Source organism: Rhinatrema bivittatum, chromosome 18 (genome assembly GCF_901001135.1).
Source record: "Rhinatrema bivittatum chromosome 18, aRhiBiv1.1, whole genome shotgun sequence".
In the NCBI taxonomy this organism is placed as follows: Eukaryota; Metazoa; Chordata; class Amphibia; order Gymnophiona; family Rhinatrematidae; genus Rhinatrema; species Rhinatrema bivittatum.
Window position 1 is genome coordinate 48,296,864 of NC_042632.1, and position 19,362 is coordinate 48,316,225.

General features: G+C 45.3%; 1 protein-coding gene across 1 annotated transcript; it reads left to right on the forward strand.

Annotated features, from left to right (window-relative positions):
* The first annotated feature begins 1,242 nt into the window (after positions 1-1,242).
* Positions 1,243-19,321, forward strand: VDAC1 (voltage dependent anion channel 1). The gene is made up of 9 exons (XM_029583785.1): positions 1,243-1,399; positions 9,807-9,876; positions 10,544-10,593; positions 11,825-11,977; positions 12,459-12,511; positions 14,939-15,166; positions 15,584-15,734; positions 17,010-17,067; positions 18,209-19,321. The coding sequence occupies exons 2-9, from the start codon at positions 9,810-9,812 to the stop codon at positions 18,298-18,300; spliced, it is 852 nt and encodes a 283-aa protein (XP_029439645.1). The 5' UTR covers positions 1,243-1,399; positions 9,807-9,809; the 3' UTR covers positions 18,301-19,321.
* The last annotated feature ends 41 nt before the right edge of the window (positions 19,322-19,362 follow it).

Consider the following 19,362-nt stretch of genomic DNA (forward strand, 5'->3'; position numbering starts at 1 on the left):
CTACTAAGATGCTGACAGAAGGTGTGGATAATTATCTGCCAAAAGTAAAGAGAAGGACTTTGATCTTCCTCAATCATTTTCGGGATTAGCTCAAAGGCACTGTTGTTTCCCTGTTCAAGTTAGCAGGGATTCACATGCCTCCAGGCTCTCTAACTGCTGCCTGAGATGTGACATGACCCTGCTCCCAGAGGAGGGGGTCTGAGCCCAATGGGAGGGGGCAAGGGCTCTTTCCCCCATAGTTACAGCCCTGCTGAACGTTTGCCTTTAAGGCCATCTAATCTTTCAAGTGATTTAGTACACGGGGCCGGATCAGTAGCAAGGGAAACAGCTAAATCGTCCAGTTAGTTAGTCGGATAACTTGTCCAGGATATTCAGTACAGTGCTGCTGATGAAGAATCATCCAACCAACCAACCAACCTCAAACCCTCTCTCACTAATTCCTGCTGAATATTTATCATACTATTACCATTCACAACTGTGTCATATTTATTCATTTGATTACCTATGTACCGTTTCATAGTCTTATTTTTTCACTTGCTATTCTAATGTATCAATAGGCTGAAATGTAAATATTGTGCTGTTCAATTTCTCCCCTTCCATCCCAAGTTTATTTTCCTTGTTTTTTGTAACTTTCCCTCTCCCTTTTTCTGATTCACTGTATTTAAAGTTCAAGTTCTTATTGAAAATATTGTTTTTTACCTTACGTTATGCTTTACACTCCTTGTTATTTGTAAACCGGGTTGATGTGATGCCTATCATGAAACTCGGTATAACAAAAACAATAAATAAATAAATAAATCTGCCGCATAGAGAACTAGTTAGCTGGATAAACTTAGCTGGCTAACTTTAGGACTGCTTTCTGGCACCACAATGGACTTACTTATCTAGCTAAGTTAATTCAGAATGCCTCCAAGGTGTCCGAAAAGGCTTCTCTCTCTAATTACTTGGAGGAAGGTAAGGTTCCGAATTTAAGAGCAAACCTTCACCGCCTCTTCTACCTGCTACGCCACTGGCGTAAAGGAAAAGAGAAGGGGGGACAGGTAGCGCAGGCACGTGATCAGAGCCCTGGCAGAGGGAGGCGAAGGCTGCGTAGCCCGAACCCGCCCCACCGCAGGGGCTGACGGTACATGTAGTGCCCAGGCTGTCACGCCACCACGCCTCACTGGTCCCCCTGCCCCTCAGTCGCCGTCGCCTCCTTCCTTTCACTGCAGAAAGTCCTGCGCTCTTCCCGTCGGCACCGCCCCCCCCCCCCTTCCTCCGAACCGGGGCCAGCCCTTGAGTCGCCGGAGCCGGGGCCTCGGCTTCCTCCCGCGCCCCTTGACGTCATCGCGGCCTCGCGCTGCCCTCCCCGCCCCCTCCGCTGTCACTCGGCCGCCGGCTGCAGGCTCCGCGAGTCACGGTAAGAAGCCACCGCCAGTCCTTCCACCCCCCCCCCCCCCCCCCGTCCCCTCTCCCGGGTTCACCGTTTGATCGAGCGCCGGGCCCCGCTCCGCCGCAGAGGCCGGCGGGGGAGCCCAGGGCATGACCTTTCCCCATCAGCCGCATGTGCTCCTTGCAGGCCCGGCCGGGGGCAATCCCGCGTGAGGAGGGCTCGGCCGCACCTCTGGCCTGGGGGGCGGATTTCTGCCCCGGGGTCAGAGCCTGTGCGGTTTCTTTTTTTTTTTTTAATCTTTTTCTTGCTTCCGTGCGCTGCCATTGCCGGGGGCTCGGCAGGGGTGCGGCGCGGGGTTGGCAGCATGGCCGCTGCGGCTCCTTCCCCCCACCCCGAAGTGGGAAGGTGACCTTCCTGCGGGGCAGCGTGGCTAGGACTTGCCTCAGTGCATTGCCGCAGCAGGCCCAAGCCACTTCCTGTCGCCGGAGCTTTGGATTCAAAGCAGCGTTTACCGGAAACACTGGCCTTATTCGATCGGGACCTTGATATTAAGGGTTCAACTAAAACACATCGAATTCTTTTTTTTTTAACAAGCGAGTACTGAACACGTTTTTTTGAGCTGATGGTCTTAAACGTCTATTTTTGTCTTGCTTTTAAGGGCTCACTTATCGAATTGGAAACCAAGGCTTGCTATTTCTTTGCCAGCCCTGCCTAATGCTTGCACCCAAATCAGGATGTGTGTGGCATTAAAGTTTGTCCTGTGTCACCAGTTACATTTCATGGTGTCATTGGTGCCCACAGAAAATGTTACTTATTTTGGAGGAAAACACATTATACATCTACTATAGCAAAAGAAAACAATTCTGTTGCAAGTTTTGAAATAAATCATGCAGAATGATAATAATAATTTTTTAATGAAAAACCTGGGTCTGATTTTGAGCCCTGTAGGGTAAACTAAAAATCTTTTTCATGAAAAATGTAGAATAGTAGGATTCATGGTAGGCTGTTAGACTGCCATGATAAGAAAGCATTGAAGAGACTGGTATATAGAAAGGGTCATTTTCAAAGGGACTTCTGCAGTTCTGGTTGCCGCAGAGAGTGGGTACAGAGAAGGGTGACCAAAATAATAAAGGAGATGGAACAGCTCCCCTATGAGGAAAGACTAAAGAGATTAGGACTGTTCAGCATGGAGGGGGGGATATGACAGAGGTCTTTAAGATCATGAGAGGTCTAGAATGGGTAAATGTGAATCGGTTATTTACTCTTCCGGATAATAGAAAGACTAGGGGGCACTCCATGAAGTTAGCATGGGGCACATTTAAAACTAATCGGAGAAAGTTCTTTTTCCCTCAGAGCACAATTAAACTCTGGAATTCATTGCCAGAGGATGTGGTTAGTGCAGTTAGTGTAGCTGGGTTTAAAAAGGGTTTGGATAAGTTCTTGAAGAAGTCCATTATCTGCTGTTAATCAAGTTGACTTAGAAAATAGCCACTGCTATTACTAGCATCAGTAGCATGGGATAGACTTAGTTTTTTGGGTACTTGCCCTAGATACTTGTAGCTTGGATTGGCCTCAGTTGGAAACAGGATGCTGGGCTTGATGGACCCTTGGTCTGACCCAGCATGGCATGTTCTTATGTAAAGCAGAGCTTTTCCTGAACAAATAAACGGCTCTTTAGAACATTGCGTGACCGATATATGCATGAAATTATGTGCATGTACACTGTGTTTACGTGCATGGGGGAGTGGCATTTCAGAGGATGGCGTAATGGCAAAGTTGGGATTTTTTTTATTTTAAATTTTATTTATTATAGTTTTAACAAAGAATTAACTTTGAATGGAAATGTTTGGATAGTAATATAAGCTAATAAAGAAAAATATAACAAAAAACAGTAACAGAATACATATACGCTCATTCATAATTTAAAATTACGTTATAGGAGGAGTCAGGAAAAAAAACCAAGGAGATTGCACCAAAAACATATTTTCAAGAAAACTAGCATAACATGTAACAAGTGTGATACTTTTTTTTTTTTTTTTGCACCCAAATCTAAGCTGACCGGGGGAAAAGTTAGAGGCCTTTTAGAATCAAGAAATGCCCTCAATTGCTCAAGAGCAAAAAACCCCCCAAAACATTCATTATCATACTTTAGAAAGCATTTACAAAGATAGGGGAGGGTGAAGGAACATCCTAATGAAACAGGACTCGAATATTCTTTAAATCAGATTCCCCCTGCAGAGTCTTTATTAGGTATAGTAGATATCTGACCATCATATTTATCACCCATCTGCTCCAACTTAGAAGAATATCAGTCTTAGTAGATCAGGCATTTGGCGATTTCCCAAAGCCAGAGAGAATCGAGGGTTGGAGAGGGACTGCAAAGGACTCGTTGCAGGCTGGTAAAGAATCTTTCTGGGGCAGTACCAAGGAGAGAGCTTGCCTTCAATTCAACCTGGCTCAGCCGAGGCCAGGCTCTTTCTAGTAGCAGTCCCGAGCCTTATTGTGCTCACGCCGGCATCGCTCCAGCCCCCTCCAATGTGGGTGCTACAGCAAGGTCACTGACAGGCGCCGTGGGGCTAGCGGTTGAATCGTGCCGCTGTGTCGGCAGGGGTGGGCTCAGGGATGCATCCTCTGTGGACGCCTTCCATGCTCCTCCACTATGGGCGGCATCAGGATCCTCAGCTCCTTACTGCACAGTGGAAAGAGATGTATAGGAGGTAATAATCGACTGTTGGGCAGTAGGGCAAATGGTTTCGGGAGTAGAAACCCTTACTCTGCCCGTAGTGCAACTTGGGCACACAAGAGCCTGCAAATCTAATTAGCCTGTTTTAACATTTACTCTCATATAGGTTCCCTTGTATTTATATGCATTCAATGCACCATGGACCAGTTGGGATTGTTATGATAAGGAGGAGGGTTCATCTTAAATAATTGTGATCTCCAGCTACTTTGGCAAAAATTAAAGGGTGCACGCATGCGATAAAAGCCTCTCAGGCCTACAAGTATAGTTTTTGCAGTTGGACTGCTGGGAACGTAGAAGCAGCAGCTAGTGTTGTGCAGAGGAAGCTGCAGTGCATAGATCGAGATACTAAGTAGCACAGATGGTTATATTGTATCGGTGTTAACACAAAGCCATGGAGTTTTAAGACTGGAGAAAGCTGAAATAAAATAACAGAAAGAAAACTAGGACTGTTGGCTGTTGTATACTTGAGCTCTTTAACTGGAAATTCATTGTGCAAGTGGAGATGGAACAATATATAGTAGATGACAGCAGAAAAAGAGCTTTGACCCATCCATTCTGCCCATTAATTCTGTTTACTGGGTGCACTGTGTCGTTATGACTTTTTATTTTTTTTAATTTCTTGTTTAGTTATTGCAGTATAGCGCAGCCTGCATTTGGTGGATGTCCTGTTCTTACTGGTTCTAGACACAGGAGGCCAGAGCCTGCCTTGCAGTGCCTGAGCTGTCTCTCTGCCATTGTGTCCTTCCTGGTCAAACGTCAGTGGACCCCTAGCAGGTCTTGAAGTGGAGGTATTGGTTTTCTTGAGGAAGTTTTGCTCCTTCAGTACTTGCAGATGGTTGCTGTGCATTGGGTCTGCTTAAGGACTGCTCGGTAAGGCTGCAGTGAGGTTGGGATTCTCTCATCCCAGGGTGCGGATTTTCCGCCTGCTCCATGTGGCACCTGCTCACACGACGCTCAACTTTTATAACCTCCGAGTCGAGGCTTCCCAAACACCTACTGGTGATCTCCACAGTGAAGAAGCACGAGATGAATGTGCATAATATGCTGGGCCTCCAACGTGCGCTAATTTATCCGTGCATGTTCGTTGCGGGGATCCCGGAAACCCGACTGCCTGGGAGGTCAGCGGCACAGGCTGGGGAAGCTCTGCTCTGAGGACATCTTTCACCCTGGCTGAACCAAAATATTATTCCCCATTATATCTCCCTTCCTCAATTATTCTTATGTTAACTCGTTATAACTGTTTGATGTAAAGCGCTACCCCAGGCGTCAGTTTGCGTTACACTGTGAACCGATGTGATATCATTGATGAATGTCGGTATATAAAAATTTTAAATAAATAAATAAAATTATCCATCCCTTTCCCTGCCCTGTGTTCACATTTCGTATTGTATTCCTAAGGGCTTCTTTGTCACCATTGCATTTTCTCTTTCAGACAGTGTAAGTACTCTTTTGACTATGCCACGACAGGGCCATGCTTGCAGATGCAACTATGTTACTGGCTTCCCTGACTAAAACGGAATATCCCGTCTCAGCAGTCTGCGCTGGCAAATTTTGCAGCAATCGGTAACCTTGCAACAGAAGGCTGGCGTTTCCCTCGCTCGTCTTCGGCCTTAACTAGCTCCTGATGCAGAAATAGGAAAAACATGTAAAAGGACAGGCCACAAGGAAACATTCCCACCAATGCTTATTCATGCCTCTGCCTTACAAAAATACTTTGCCCATTGCTAACAGCACTGGAAACAGTAAGATTTCTTTCCTTGCTTTACTGTAAAACCCCTGCTCTGTGTTTTTTTTTAAATGCATGTGCAGGCAACCACATCTGAGACCCATTAGTTGGTGGCTTACCAAGATGAACTGTATTAAAGGGCTTTAACAGGATTTTGCTTGTTTAGAAGAGGCAAATTCAATTATTACAATTATTTTTGTTTTTGTCTGCAACATATTTCATTTTACTCTACTTAGAGTAATATTTCAGAAGGCTGCGGTATATAAATTCAGCTTTTTTAGGGTAGCTCCAGGCCTGCTACAGATGTTGTATCCCGAACAAGTACTGATGTTAAGGAAACATCACTCAGTGGTGGGGAATGGTGCTTTGTGGGGCTTTTTTGCACGTACGGTGGATTCCTCTGTCTTAGAAAAGGACTTGCTGTCTACATAGTAAAAATTCAAACTCAAACATGGCAAATTAAAAAAAAAAAATTCAGAATTTTGGATTAACATAATTACCCAGAAATGCTGAGGTGCATGAAGTTTCGAGACTGGTGATAGACTTAGGTGCGGATTTTCAGAGCCCTGCTCGCCTAAATCCGCCCAAATCCGGGCGGATTTAGGCGAGCAGGGCCCTGCGCGCCGGTGAGCCTATTTTACATAGGCTCACCGGCGCGCGCAGACCCCGGGACTCGCGTAAGTCCCAGGGTTCTCCGAGGGGGGCGTGTCGGGGGGCGGGCCCGAACCGCGCGGCGTTTAGGGGGCGTGCCGGGAGCGTTTCGGGGGCGGGCCCAGAGGCGTGGTTACGGCCCGGGGCGGCCCGGGGGTGTGGCCACGCCCTCCGGACCCACCCCCAGGTCGCGTCCCGGTGCGCAGGAGGCCCGCTGACGCGCGGGGATTTACGCCTCCCTCTGGGAGGCGTAAATCCCCCGACAAAGGTAAGGGGGTGCCTTAGACAGGGCCGGGTGGGTGGGTGGGGAAGGGAGGGGAAGGTGAGGGGAGGGCAAAAGGAAGTTCCCTCCGAGGCCGCTCCGATTTCGGAGCGGCCTTGGAGGGAACAGGGGTAGGCTGCGCAGCTCGGCGCGCGCCGGCTATACAGAATTGATAGCCTTGCGCGTGCCGATCCAGGATTTTAGTGGATACGCGCGGCTCCGCTCGTATCCACTAAAATCCAGCGTACTTTTGCTGGCGCCTGATGCGCCAGCAAAAGTAGGCCTATTCGCATAGTTTGAAAATCTACCCCTTAGTGTTTGGGTACTTGCCAGGTTCTTATGGCCTGGATTGGCCACTGTTGGAAGCAGGATGCTGGGCTTGATGGACCCTTGGTCTGACCCAGCATGGCCTGTTCTTATCCCTTCTTCAGGTGTATGCAGTTGTCATCAGTGGAAAACTCTTTTGTGGGTCTTGGAATCCAGTTGTCGGACCAGGTTTCTACACTGCTCAGCAATCGCACGTTGCATTTTGCCAGTACAGTAATCCTTTATTCCATAACCATCAAAGTCTCCTCTAGATTCTAATTTCTCGCATCTTGGGGCCCAGGTATCGTTTTCTATAAACCCTTGAGGGTACAGACACAGCAGAGGATTGGACTGAGGGATGATGTAGGGCAGGTTTTGGGGGGAGGGAATGAGATGCTATAAACACCCAAAGATTCTCAATTTTTGTGAGCACTCAGTCCTATTACTCAACCAATGTGAATCTACTATGAAGGGACCTGGTATTTATTTTTTTCCAGTCCAGATCAACCAGCTTTTGAGTGTCTAGTATCAACATTAAGAAAAGAAAGCCATTTAAACCCTGCTAACTTATGAGCTTTCATTTAAACATTGGCCTGACTTACTGGGCTTATCCTTTTGCCAACTGTATACACTTCGAAGTGTTACCAAGGGAGCTTTGTAAGGATTTGCCAGTCCAGCCGTACCTGCACCATTTACATTTACAAGGTTTACAGACCGCCTAACACAGAATGGTCTAGGCGGTTAACAATGAAACGAGCAGAAAATAATTGACAATACAAGGAAAACATTAAAAAAAAGGTATAAAAGAACAGCAAATAAAATGATGTATCTGCCCATCGTGATGGTGCCGTGGATGAGGCTCGCTGATGCCGCAGATCTCCACGCCGCTCCTTATCCAGCTCAGTAGATTTGGTGCAAACTCTCTGCCACCGCAGCCGTGCCATTAAGATAACTGCTGTAGTCCAGCACCGCGGTGTCTCCTACGGTTTAGAATTACGGAGCCTTAACGGTCGTCCGTGTGTTTTGTAAAGTAACTGTGCCAATGATGCCAGCCAGGAAAACGCTGCAAATCAGCTGACAGGCAAATTATGTGGACCCCATGCAATATTTTGCTATGTTAAAAACAGAATGTGGTTTTCTTGCCTTGCGAGCAAAGGGAAGATGCTTTCTCCAGGCAGTTTTTGGTGTTGGCCAGGGCAGTGATTTTTGTAACCAGAGTTGCTAGACCTAGCATAAAATCTCTTCTCAAGAAAGTAGGAGGGAGTGTCTCGTTAACCTGCAAAGACAGAACCTTAGTTAAAGGAAACCAGTCAAGTAGTTGGCTAGAAGGGATGGCATTTATGCAGCTAAGGGTCATTTAAAAACCGCAGAGCTGGGAGCCCTGTCTCTGGCAATAGACTGGAAGTGACCCTTGAGTTTCTCGTATAGGAAGCAGAGCTAGTTTTAAAATCGGGCCCCGTGAGTCAGGTCACTTGTTCAGGTTTGGAATAGCACTTCTCCTGCCAAAGACGTAATTTCCCATCATTTCTGGAAGAGAAAGCTTGCAGGAAAAAAAAATCGTATAAGCAGCCACGAGTACATAAAAAGCTGGGGTAGCAGATTAGAGCAAACGTGCCCCAGCTTTCTTTCTGTATGAGTTTGTACTATATTGTGGATGATGTGACTTTGTAATATCCCCTCCATGTCATGATCCTGCATTGCCTGTTGTAACAAATTCTGATAAAGAAAAATCTGGGTTCCTTTGGATCTAAAGTGAGGGACAGCAGAGAGGTTATGTAAGGTAGAACTGACATCTGCTTTTGTGCAGTTAAATCTAACCTTTCCTTCTTGTGCTTTTATTGTTGGTGCCTAGCTCGTACAGTTTATAGCAGGACCGTAACTGAGTTTGTCTTCTGTTTCTATAGCCTGGGTGGTCCAGACCAGGCAGCGGTGTGAAGAATTAAAAACACCTGAAATACATTATTTAACTGGAAAGGAGCTGCCGGCTTCGTAGATTTAGGCACCTTGGCCTCCAGGTGTTTATTGCTTCGATGTTCCTTTACGACTCCTTTTCTGACCATCGGCCATCCTCATGGTTATCGTGAATGCGGTCTGGTTCTTGGATACTCTGGAGCTCAGACTGTACAAGTTGGGCCTGCTTCTAAGCTATTCCTGTTCAATCCAGCATATCCTGTTTCACCGTCCTCTCAAGGGTATAGATTCTTTACCATGCAGTTAAACAGGTCAGGACAAGCTTCCCTCTACCAGCAGGTCAAAACTGGTTCAAGTTGACTCTAAATGAATGTTCCTGGGGGTGAAAGTCAGTCTCAAATGATGATGAAGGAATTGAAGCTAAAAAAAAAAAAAGCCTTTTTTTTTTTTTAATATATATTTTTTTCCTCCCTGCTCAGCAGCTTCTTCGGGGTGCTAGATGGGGTCTTGAATTTTGATTCACAAGTTCCCTCTCCCTTCTCATTTTTAATCATTACTTCCTTCTATCTCAGCAATTGCAGGTTGAGTCTTGGCCAGGGGCACATAAGCACCTAATACTTTACAAATGAATTTCTCTTTTAGACGTCTGAAATCTTGTTAGTCTTCATGGAGGATGAATGAATGCCTAGTGATTTTTTTTAAATTTTTTTTTTAATTCCCATGGCTTTTTGTGACTCTGACATGGCTTTTGGGCTTGGCCACACCACTGGACCTGTCTTTTTTTTTTAAATGTCATCCTGTGTGTCTGATCTTAGTTTTGGTTTTTCATTGACAGAAAATGGCAGTGCCACCGACTTACGTTGACCTAGGGAAACCTGCTCGCGACGTCTTCACCAAGGGATACGGTAAATATTGAGAACAGGAGGATGTGCAGGTCTGGCGTGGGGATAGATCAAGCTGGAACAGTTGAGGGAGGAGGGACTCCTCGTCCCAGCTTCTAAGGTTTTTGCAGAGGAACACAAAGCTCCTTTTATGTTTTCTTTCCAGTAAGATAATGAACTCACAAATATTAGATGTGAATTGTAATCAAACAGCTTTCCATTTTGTTTCCTGGATATAAAAGCACTAATGTAGAAGTATAGACATATCCTGTTAAATGTGTTCTCCTTAGACAATTCAGTCTGTAAGGCTATGTATGATCATATTGATGACAAAGGCAAATGAATGTAATCAGAACTGACAGCTATTTAACAACCTGCTTTACCAACCCACTGAAGGACTCAAGTCTGGATTAATAGACAGTTTTGACCATCACAGACTCCTCGATGCCTACCAAGTAGCTAGAAAAGGGAACATGTAAGCAGTTGGTTAATATAGTTTACCATTAACTTCTATAAATTCCCAGATCTTGCACAGGAAATGAAGTTTCTTCTAGGTTCAGTAGGGAATTGAAAGCATGTGGGGAAACCATGGCTGGGCATACGAATGTGTGGGAAATCTTTCCAGGAGACTGCAGATGTCCATCCTCTGGAGCTCATGAAACCTATGCAAAATCCTTTTCTTTTCTTTTAGGATTTGGGTTAATAAAACTTGATCTGAAAACAAAATCCGAAAATGGACTGGTGAGTTTGAATAGAAGCAAGGGGCAATTTGGAATTGGTTTTCCCCTCCCCCTAATAAACTCCAGCTGATATCAGATCAACTGTTTATCTCATCCACCTTTACATCCTGGACTTTTTGGAGGGGGGTGGATGGGTGGGGGGATAATTAAGGGGAGGAGGGTTTGCACTGCCTATTTGCGATAACAGGTCTTTTGAAGGAAGAGAGACTGACCCATGTGAAATACCTTAAAAGTGAGGATCACTCTGTGCTTATTTCAGTGTTACAGATGGCACTTGGGGCCGGCTGCGTGGATTCTGATGATGCCTGGCTCGGAATGTAGTGGTTAAGCGACGGAATAGTCGGGGCCTCGGCCCTGCCAGAAGTTGGAGTAGAAAGCACTCTGTGGGGCTCCGTGCCAGGAGGGCTTGAATAATGCTGTCACCGTGTACCAGGCGGCTTGTGATGGGGGGTGTGTGTGTGTGCCTGCGAGAACAGCAGCAAGAACCTCTTGCGGCAGCAGGAGCGTGCCAAGCACCGGTCCTTAAGCCTGTCAGCAGGAGTGTTGGCTATGGAAGACACTGCCGTCGCCGCTGCGGAGGGGCAGTTTTCTTTGTGCAAATCCGTAGACAGCATTTCATAGTAAAAAGAAAACAAGCCATTTTCAGGTCACTTGAGCAGCACTTGATGAAGCCGAAATAATCTTGATGGGGAGACCCATTTCCAGGCTAGAGCGGAAGCCACCGCAGAGGGCTGGATATTTGGGGCACTGGGAAGTAGATTTTGCCATCTGGTGGCAATAATCCTAACCATTCGGGAGAAGAGGGACATTCTTATCAGGGTAAAGAGGCTACAGTTGTGCTGAGCACTGTTCTGTCTCTAAATTATGCTTCGGATTGCCAAGCTTTCTCCATTTATCGTACAGTTTTAAGATTGTAACTGTGATCCCAAATGCCTAAACAAGTTTAGAAACAACTGTCCTTTAGCTGTATTACCTAATTTTGATTTCCAGCTTAAGCGTCCCAAGGATTTTCATTACAAAATCCACTAGCAAGGCCCGAGTACCAGTAAAGGGGTCCAGATTCTCAATTTGATGATGACAATTTGGGAACCTCTACTGTACGTGTGTGTGGATATATACGTGTGTAGGTCTGATTAATGGATTTTCATTTCATTACTTCCAGTCCTTAAGCATTCAGGGGAGAAGATTGTACATTTGCTTTTGTAATGCCATTTCATCTCTTATTCTTTCAGGAATTCATGAGCTCGGGTTCAGCAAATTCAGAGACCAGCAAAGTCACTGGCAGCCTAGAGACCAAGTATAAATGGGCGGAGTATGGCCTGACGTTCACAGAGAAATGGAACACGGATAACATCCTAGGCACCGACATTACGATTGAAGACCAGGTAATCTTCGGCTCTAAGCTTCATTTAGCGCTAAGGGAACCTGAAAAAATAAACAGGGTGAATGTTTTGCAGAAAACCCACAAATTGCCAGCCTAGTACCTGATTCACGAAGGGTTTTTCCCCCCTTACACTCAAAATGGGAGAAAAGCCTTAATGAATCTGGCCCATCGTTTGCTGTTTATAATGGTAGAATGAACTGGCGGGCCGTGCAGAGTGGCGAATCCTGCTGGCTTGGAAGTGGTCTTCGGTGAATAAATACATTTCGCCCTTTTTTCTTGTTTGTTCAGAAATTTTCAAGCTGAATTCTGTGATGGTCAAATTTGCTGAAATAGCTGTGCTCTGCAAACGTTTCCATCCAGGTTCCTAGCTTGGAATTCCCCGCATTCGTTAGAAACCCCAGATTTCTTTGCACGTCTGTGTGCATCGTGGCTTTAATATTTTTTGTATTGTGTGTGTAACTGGCTGTCTTTCTCATGTTCAGCTGGCAACGGGACTGAAGCTCACCGTTGACACTTCATTCTCACCTAACACTGGGTAAGAAGTGAGCACGTTTGATTGAATACCAGAAGAGATGTGTGTTGTTTTCCTGTCCATCATTGAATTGTTGTCTCTAATTTATTTGCCTTTAACTCTCACCTTACTGCCCAGTAGCCCAAAGCGAGTTATATTCAGATTCTGTGGGTATTTCCCTGTCCCCAGAGGGCTCACAATCTTTGGAGATTCCCCCTGTGGCTTGAAACCATGAACACACATTGGCATGGCTAAGTTTAACAGCACAGTAATTATTTGTATTTTCAGAGAGGTCCATGCTCACAAGACGTTGCGCGGGTTAAATCGGCTTTGACCCACATGAGTCGCCATCTTTTGTCTGGGGAGCTTAGTCTGCACCTGGAATGAAAAGGGGGGAGGGGCTGGAGGCATGGGGAAGGCAACTTAAGGTGCGTCATATTGAGCACTTTCCAGATAAGTTGGTCCCAACAAGCCCCTGCCTAAAGTGATCTGAATAGCTTTATCCAGATTTTCAGAGGAAAACTACCCAGGTAAGTTCCACTGACTATCCAGATGTTATTCAGATAACTTACTTGTTTGGCGGCTTTTGAATATGGGGGCTCAGTGATTTGTGTTCAGGTAGGATCCCCTGGCACTTTAGTTTTAATTCAGACACACATGTGGACACATCGGGGGATAAGTGGCCTACGCTTATTTTTTTATTTCTCTGTTACCGTTGGACAAACTGAGGCATAAAAAGCCAAATGCATGCTCCGGGTCTCAAAAGATCCATGTGAGAACAGAATTTGACCAAGCATCCTAGGGTTTTGTTTTGATTTGCAGCTCAAAGATCTGATTAGCGGGTCGCACGTCCACCATGTCACATCTTAAAGTGCGGAGCGGAAAATGATAACCTTAATGCTAGTTTTAGCTTCCCTTATTCATCCCATGCGGGTCATAGTGGAGGAAGGCATGCTGCAGAGTAACAGGACTGAATAAAAGAAAACAGGATCAGGGAGGAGGGAGGAATAAACACTCCATTGTTTAATTGGATGTTTACATAGGTAGATAATCAGAACAGACTTTTAGAACTGAGACCTGACCATGTGAAGTTGTGGACATGAGTGATATGCATTGTGAGGTCTGTGCAGCGGGCAGATATTCAGTAGGCCTTATCTGGTTGAATCTGCCACTGAACGTTTCCCTGACCAGACCCACCCGTGTGACTTTAGCAGGTCGGCGCTGAATATTAACGCTCACTGGCTAAAGTTGTTTTTTTTACCGTGCCCAGGAACGCCTTCACCCCTGCCTGTTCGTATGGGGGGAGAGGTAAATTTTTGTGCGGGCAGCAATTTGTCCGCTCTGGGGAGGGAGGGAGTACTTTAAACCTTGGAAGATAGGGCTGGCAAGCTGTCAAAGTTAGCCTGACCACCCTCTCTGAGCATATTCTGAATGTCTCTGATAGCCTGAGACCAATTCTTGGGAGTTAGGATTACTCGCATGCCTATCTCTTGAAAGTGGTAGGGCTACTGGAGTTACAGTCCCGCTTCAGAACCACAAGCCCGGGACATTCTCTGCCCATCTCTCGTGGCCTGGGGTTGTCCGATAACCCAAAAGAATCAGTCGCTCGGTGTCCAGCTCTCTCTTGCATGCTGAATTTGTAACCTGCTTTCTTTTATGGTTGTTCTCTTCTGTGAGTGCTTGTCCTGAGATTCACATAAGTCCAATGCTTTAGTAGGTTACATGATTGCTCTTCGAGGAGGAAGGACAGATTGCTTTTGGACATACTGACTGGTAGTTTTGGGATGCAGGTAGTCATCAAAACTAGCCCAAGGGGCACTACATGCAATAGGGGCTTTATAGGCACTTTGGACATTTCATGTTGAGGCATAAATCAAGGCATTAGATTTTTTTCCATAAGAAAACTCCTTAAAAATAAGACTCCCTGGAGGTTTTATGCATTAAGCATTCTGTTTTATCTGTGGCCCAAAACATATACATTTGTGAAGTTTTTTGCAATATTTTGTGCTGCTGCAGGCAGCGGTTTCAAAGTTTCCCCCGACGGAAGATTGCGTTTTCTCTGGGTTTCTCAGAGAAAATAACAGGGCAGATCCTGAAACCAGCAGGCCCCTTGCGCACTCTGTTTATAGTAAATCTGTGGTGCCGAGTCGGTGCCGAAGAAAACTGGAATCTTTACAGGTTGTGATGCACGAAGATAACCAAGATATTGTACTTTGTGAGCTTTCGAAAGCACAGAAGTCCTTCCGATATGGAAGATAGCGTCTGTACGCTCTCAAAAGCTCCTGAGCTGCAGTTTATTGCAGTAAATTTGCACAGAACCTTCTGCATTTTGCATCAAAGTCCTTGCAGAATTTTGCTACGCTTCGTGAATTGGAGCTTTCCATGTGATGTGTTTTTGGTTTGTTTTTTTTAAATTTTAAAAGGTTTTGCTTGATTTTGGGGTTTGCTTAGGAAGAAGAATGCGAAATTTAAGACGGCGTATAAACGAGAGCACATTAATCTGGGCTGCGACATGAATTACGATATTGCCGGGACTTCAATTCAGGGGGCCCTAGTGTTCGGCTACGAGGGCTGGCTAGCTGGCTACCAAATGACTTTTGAAACGGCAAAGTCCAGAGTCTCCCAGAGCAATTTTGCAGTCGGCTATAAAACTGATGAATTCCAGCTCCACACTAACGTGTAAGTCTTCCTTGCACCCCTTCTTCTCTCACAGAGCTAAGCTTACCCTGCTGGGTTTTATTGGTTTTCCTTACATCCTGTTTTTTTCTCCTTTAAAATGTTTCCGTGTGTGAATTTAGCACTCATTAGGAGGTGCTGGATTGACATTGCTAAAGTAGATCATTAGACATTCATAGGAGGAGAAGAGAAACTGTTGGTGAGAAGTTATTGTCTCTATATTTGAAGATTTTCTTCTGCTTGCACGCAGTCTGCTGGGTCTGCAGTACGAAATGACTCTGTATAGTCTTATGAAACGGTTGGACCTGAGTAGGAAAGCTGAGCTAGTCCTTTGAGGCTTTTAAGACCTTAGATTTTGTTTTTTTTTTCTCTTTAACTTTGAGATGCATTTGAAATGATAAGTGATTTACGTTGTTAAAGGAACGACGGAACAGAATTTGGTGGCTCCATTTACCAGAAAGTAAACGACAAATTGGAAACTGCGGTGAATCTGGCCTGGACCGCCGGGAATAGCAACACTCGCTTTGGAATAGCGGCCAAATATCAGATTGACCCCGCTGCATCTTTCTCTGTGAGTACAACGTTGGAGAAGTTTCCTCCGAGACCCAAAGGGGCACATAGGGTTAAAGCAGCAGTATTAGGGAAACAAAGAACAACTGGGCAAGTAGTTCAGTTGGCTGTTAGAACCAACAAAATCATCACAGCTCCTATTTTTTGTTTTAATCCCCAAGAACATAGAGATGTTAAAGTTCTTGGATGTGCTTCCTGCTTAGCCTCTCCCGTGCTTACAAATCTAAAGCGAGTCTGGGGTGTGGGATGGGAAGGCATTGGTTATCTGCAACCTCTTTGCAACACAGAGAGACGTTCCAGGTGTCTCAAGGGCTCCGACCAGGGTTAACTAGTAACATGCCAGTGAGCTTGATGAGGAGACCGGACATAGACAGACGTGGCTTATGAATATTCAGTGTGCATCTCCCGACAACAAAAGCAGTTTGTGTGTCCCTCCAGCCAGCGTTGCCTGGCCGCGAGGTGAGACGCTGGGGCATGCGCACGGCTGAAAATCGAACTTGGGGGTAGAATGTTCTTAAAAACTAGGGGGAACAGTTTTGTGTTTTTTTTCCAGACCGCCGGCATTGCTGCAGATTTGGCAGGGACTTTGCGCCTGAAAGTAGGGGGAAAAATCTTTCACTTTCCAACTTGCCACAGGGACAGAGAACCTGCAAACGTTCGCGCGTGCTTTATCAGCCGTACTTTAAAATTTTTTTTTCCCCCGATTAAAACGGTGCGCCTGGATTTGAAAATGCAGCCTGGGTGCGTGTTTTTACATTTTCTTCCCCGGGAATGGCATCTGATGGGGCTAAAAGTGCGCGTGCTGTGGAAGGCCCTGTGCATAATGTGAGCCCTTTTAAGGGGCGGGTGGTTTTCGGATGGCTCTCTTACCCCAGTAAGTGCTTTTGTGACATTGCCCTCTCCAGGTATAGACTTTTTTTATTTAAAAAAAAAAAAAAAAAAAAAAAGTCTAAAAGCATAAGACAAAAAATGCATTTAGACAGGAAAGAGGAGAAATCCAACAGTTAAGGCTAAACAAGGAAAGTGAGTGAAAAGGGTAAGTTGATATTTTTAAGGTTCTAGCTAGTGCTGCTGCCTTGTATGCCTTAGGATATTTTACAGTCTGTATGTGCTGGTGAATCTAAGCATTTGATAATTCCCATGCCTCATTTTCAGAAACTTATCTGTTGCTTCTCTGTGATCATGGCAAACCCCTGTATTAAAATCGTGTGTATATGCACAATGTATTAATGCTGTTTAATGATGCATAGTAATTTAAAAATATTTGTTTTGTTAGGCTAAAGTGAACAATTCAAGTCTGATTGGATTAGGATACACTCAGACTTTAAAGCCAGGTAAGTACACGATAAGTGGGATTACCTGTTAAGTAAATTTCAGCTACAAAATTAGATTAAAAGTGAATTTATTTTACTTTGACAAAGGTAATTGTAGTAGGAAAAGCTATTGGAAAGGGTCAAGCACAGACAAGTTGTAGGTGATAATTGAATACATTTATGTCTAGCTTTGGCGAGAGATGTTTCTTTCATGGGTCAGTGAAGAAACAGCACAGTTAGACTGGGTTTAAATAGTACAGTCAGCTCGGCATGAGGTGGTCTACATAGGCCAAGAAATTCCTGATTACATTCGGGCCGATGCTCCGGCGGAGCGCACTGTTAGCCCGCGTTTGGACGCACATTTTCGACGTGCTAGCTTTACCCCTTATACAGTAAGGGGTAATAGCGCGTGGAAAACGCGCGTCCAACCCCCCCCCGAAACTAATAGCGCCCGCAACATGCAAATGCATGTTGCGGGCGCTATTGGTTATTCCCGCGCGATGCAGAAAGTAAAATGTGCAGCCAAGCCGCACATTTTACTTTCAGAAATTAATACCTTCCCAAAGGCTGGCGTTAATTTCTGCCGGCGCCGGGGAAGTGTACAGAAAAGCAGGGTTGGAAGATGGACGCTCAATTATGCCGGCATCCATTTTCCGAACCCGTGGCTGTCAGCAGGCTCGAGAACCGACGCACGCAAAATTGAGCATCGGCTGTCAAACCCGCTGACAGCCACCACTCCTGTCAAGAAGCGCTAGGGACGTGCTAGTGTCCCTAGCGCGCCTCTTTTTACCGCGGGCCCTCATTTGCATACTAAATTGCACACACAGGAGAGAGTGGGCGCTCGCCTTGGAGCGCCCGCTCTCCCGCGGGTTTTACTGTATATCGGCCTGATAATAATTAAAGCTCAGTAAAGGAATGAGTTTTGGGGGGGGAAAGAGTTAACAGAATTTCAGTTTCTTTTCATTGGGCTTTTTGTAGGCTCTGATATCTTTTCATTTGGCCAGCATAAGAATTTTGCTAGAGATGGTAGTGGATATGATCTTTTCAGCTGTGATGTTTGGTCCAACAAAAGCTATCTGAGCTTGCAGGAAATTCAGCTTTCTGTAGGACTCTGCCCTTCTACTTTCTGACCAGTCTTTTTCTCCTTTTGTCCACCTTGCAGGTATCAAACTAACATTATCAGCATTGCTGGATGGCAAGAACGTGCAAGCTGGTGGTCACAAGCTTGGCCTAGGACTGGAGTTTGAGGCATAAAGGAGGCAGAAGTGCACAATTGTTCATTATCTCGCATTTTACAGCATAGTTACCTTCGGAATTTAGTGTACCTTTCAATGTATCATGCTGTGTGTCAATCATGTTCAACCTCCTGGTTACAGGACAACTCAACCGCCAGGCGAATTCCCCTCCTTCAAAGGCCGCAAACAGATCTGGTTTCCAGTGTGCATACAATGAATATTCATAAGCTGTATTTGCATACAATGATTATGATGTTAACAGGAAGCGCATCAATTTGTTGAACACTAATTATTAATTTCTTCTCCCAACAATCAACAGAACTGCTTCTGGCCCTCAAGGACTGGTGATGGCCACCCCTGCTCTCAAGTATTATCATTTCACAGACATTAAAGATGATATAATTCTTAGTGTCCAGTTGTTCAGAATCGTGAGAGCCCTTTTGAGCTGCTGCTGTTAGAGATGAGGGTATACACCATCTTTTTCTTACTAGATTAAGCATTATACATTAAAATGAAAAATAATGTAATATGGAAAGTAAAAGGTGTACCTATGAGATTTGTAGTACAGTAAGGCATGAGGGTTGTGAGGAGCACAACTGGCCGTCTCAAATGATCAAAGTTTGTTTTTTTTATCCTGCATCAACGCATGTAGACTGTACCTGAAAGAAAAGGGACATTGTCGTCAAGTGAAGCCGTCAGCACTTCATGTTTAGTTGACTTTTTGAGATTTTGTGCACCTGTGTCATCTTGGTGTGGCGAAGGCGTGATGTGGCTCCGCCAGTGGCCATTCCTGTTCTGTGGTGTAGTTCCCTTCCTTTGCTCTGGCTTTGGACGAGCTTCTATGACAGCTGTGCACAGGCAAGAACACCCTGCCATCTCCGAGACCAACTGCGAGTGACTCTTGTTTTATTCTGGCTATTTGGTTTTCTTTTAGCAATGTGATTTTTACAGTCTTCCATTTTGTGGAATTAGATTCCCCTGGTATGCTGTAGTGGACGCCACTTACCACAGAAACTTGAATAAAATATTGAACTATCGTGCTTGCTTTGTTTCTCTGTGCCCCCCACATGCCTATTTATAA

What these genes read in the sequence shown, in the direction of transcription:
- VDAC1 (XM_029583785.1), top strand. Translation starts at nt 9,810, where the DNA reads ATGGCAGTGCCACCGACTTACGTTGACCTAGGGAAACCTGCTCGCGAC. An exon ending in CGTCTTCACCAAGGGATACG is followed by an intron (nt 9,877 to 10,543) that starts GTAAATATTGAG and finishes CTTTTCTTTTAG; the next exon opens with GATTTGGGTTAATAAAACTT. An exon ending in ACATTACGATTGAAGACCAG is followed by an intron (nt 11,978 to 12,458) that starts GTAATCTTCGGC and finishes TCTCATGTTCAG; the next exon opens with CTGGCAACGGGACTGAAGCT.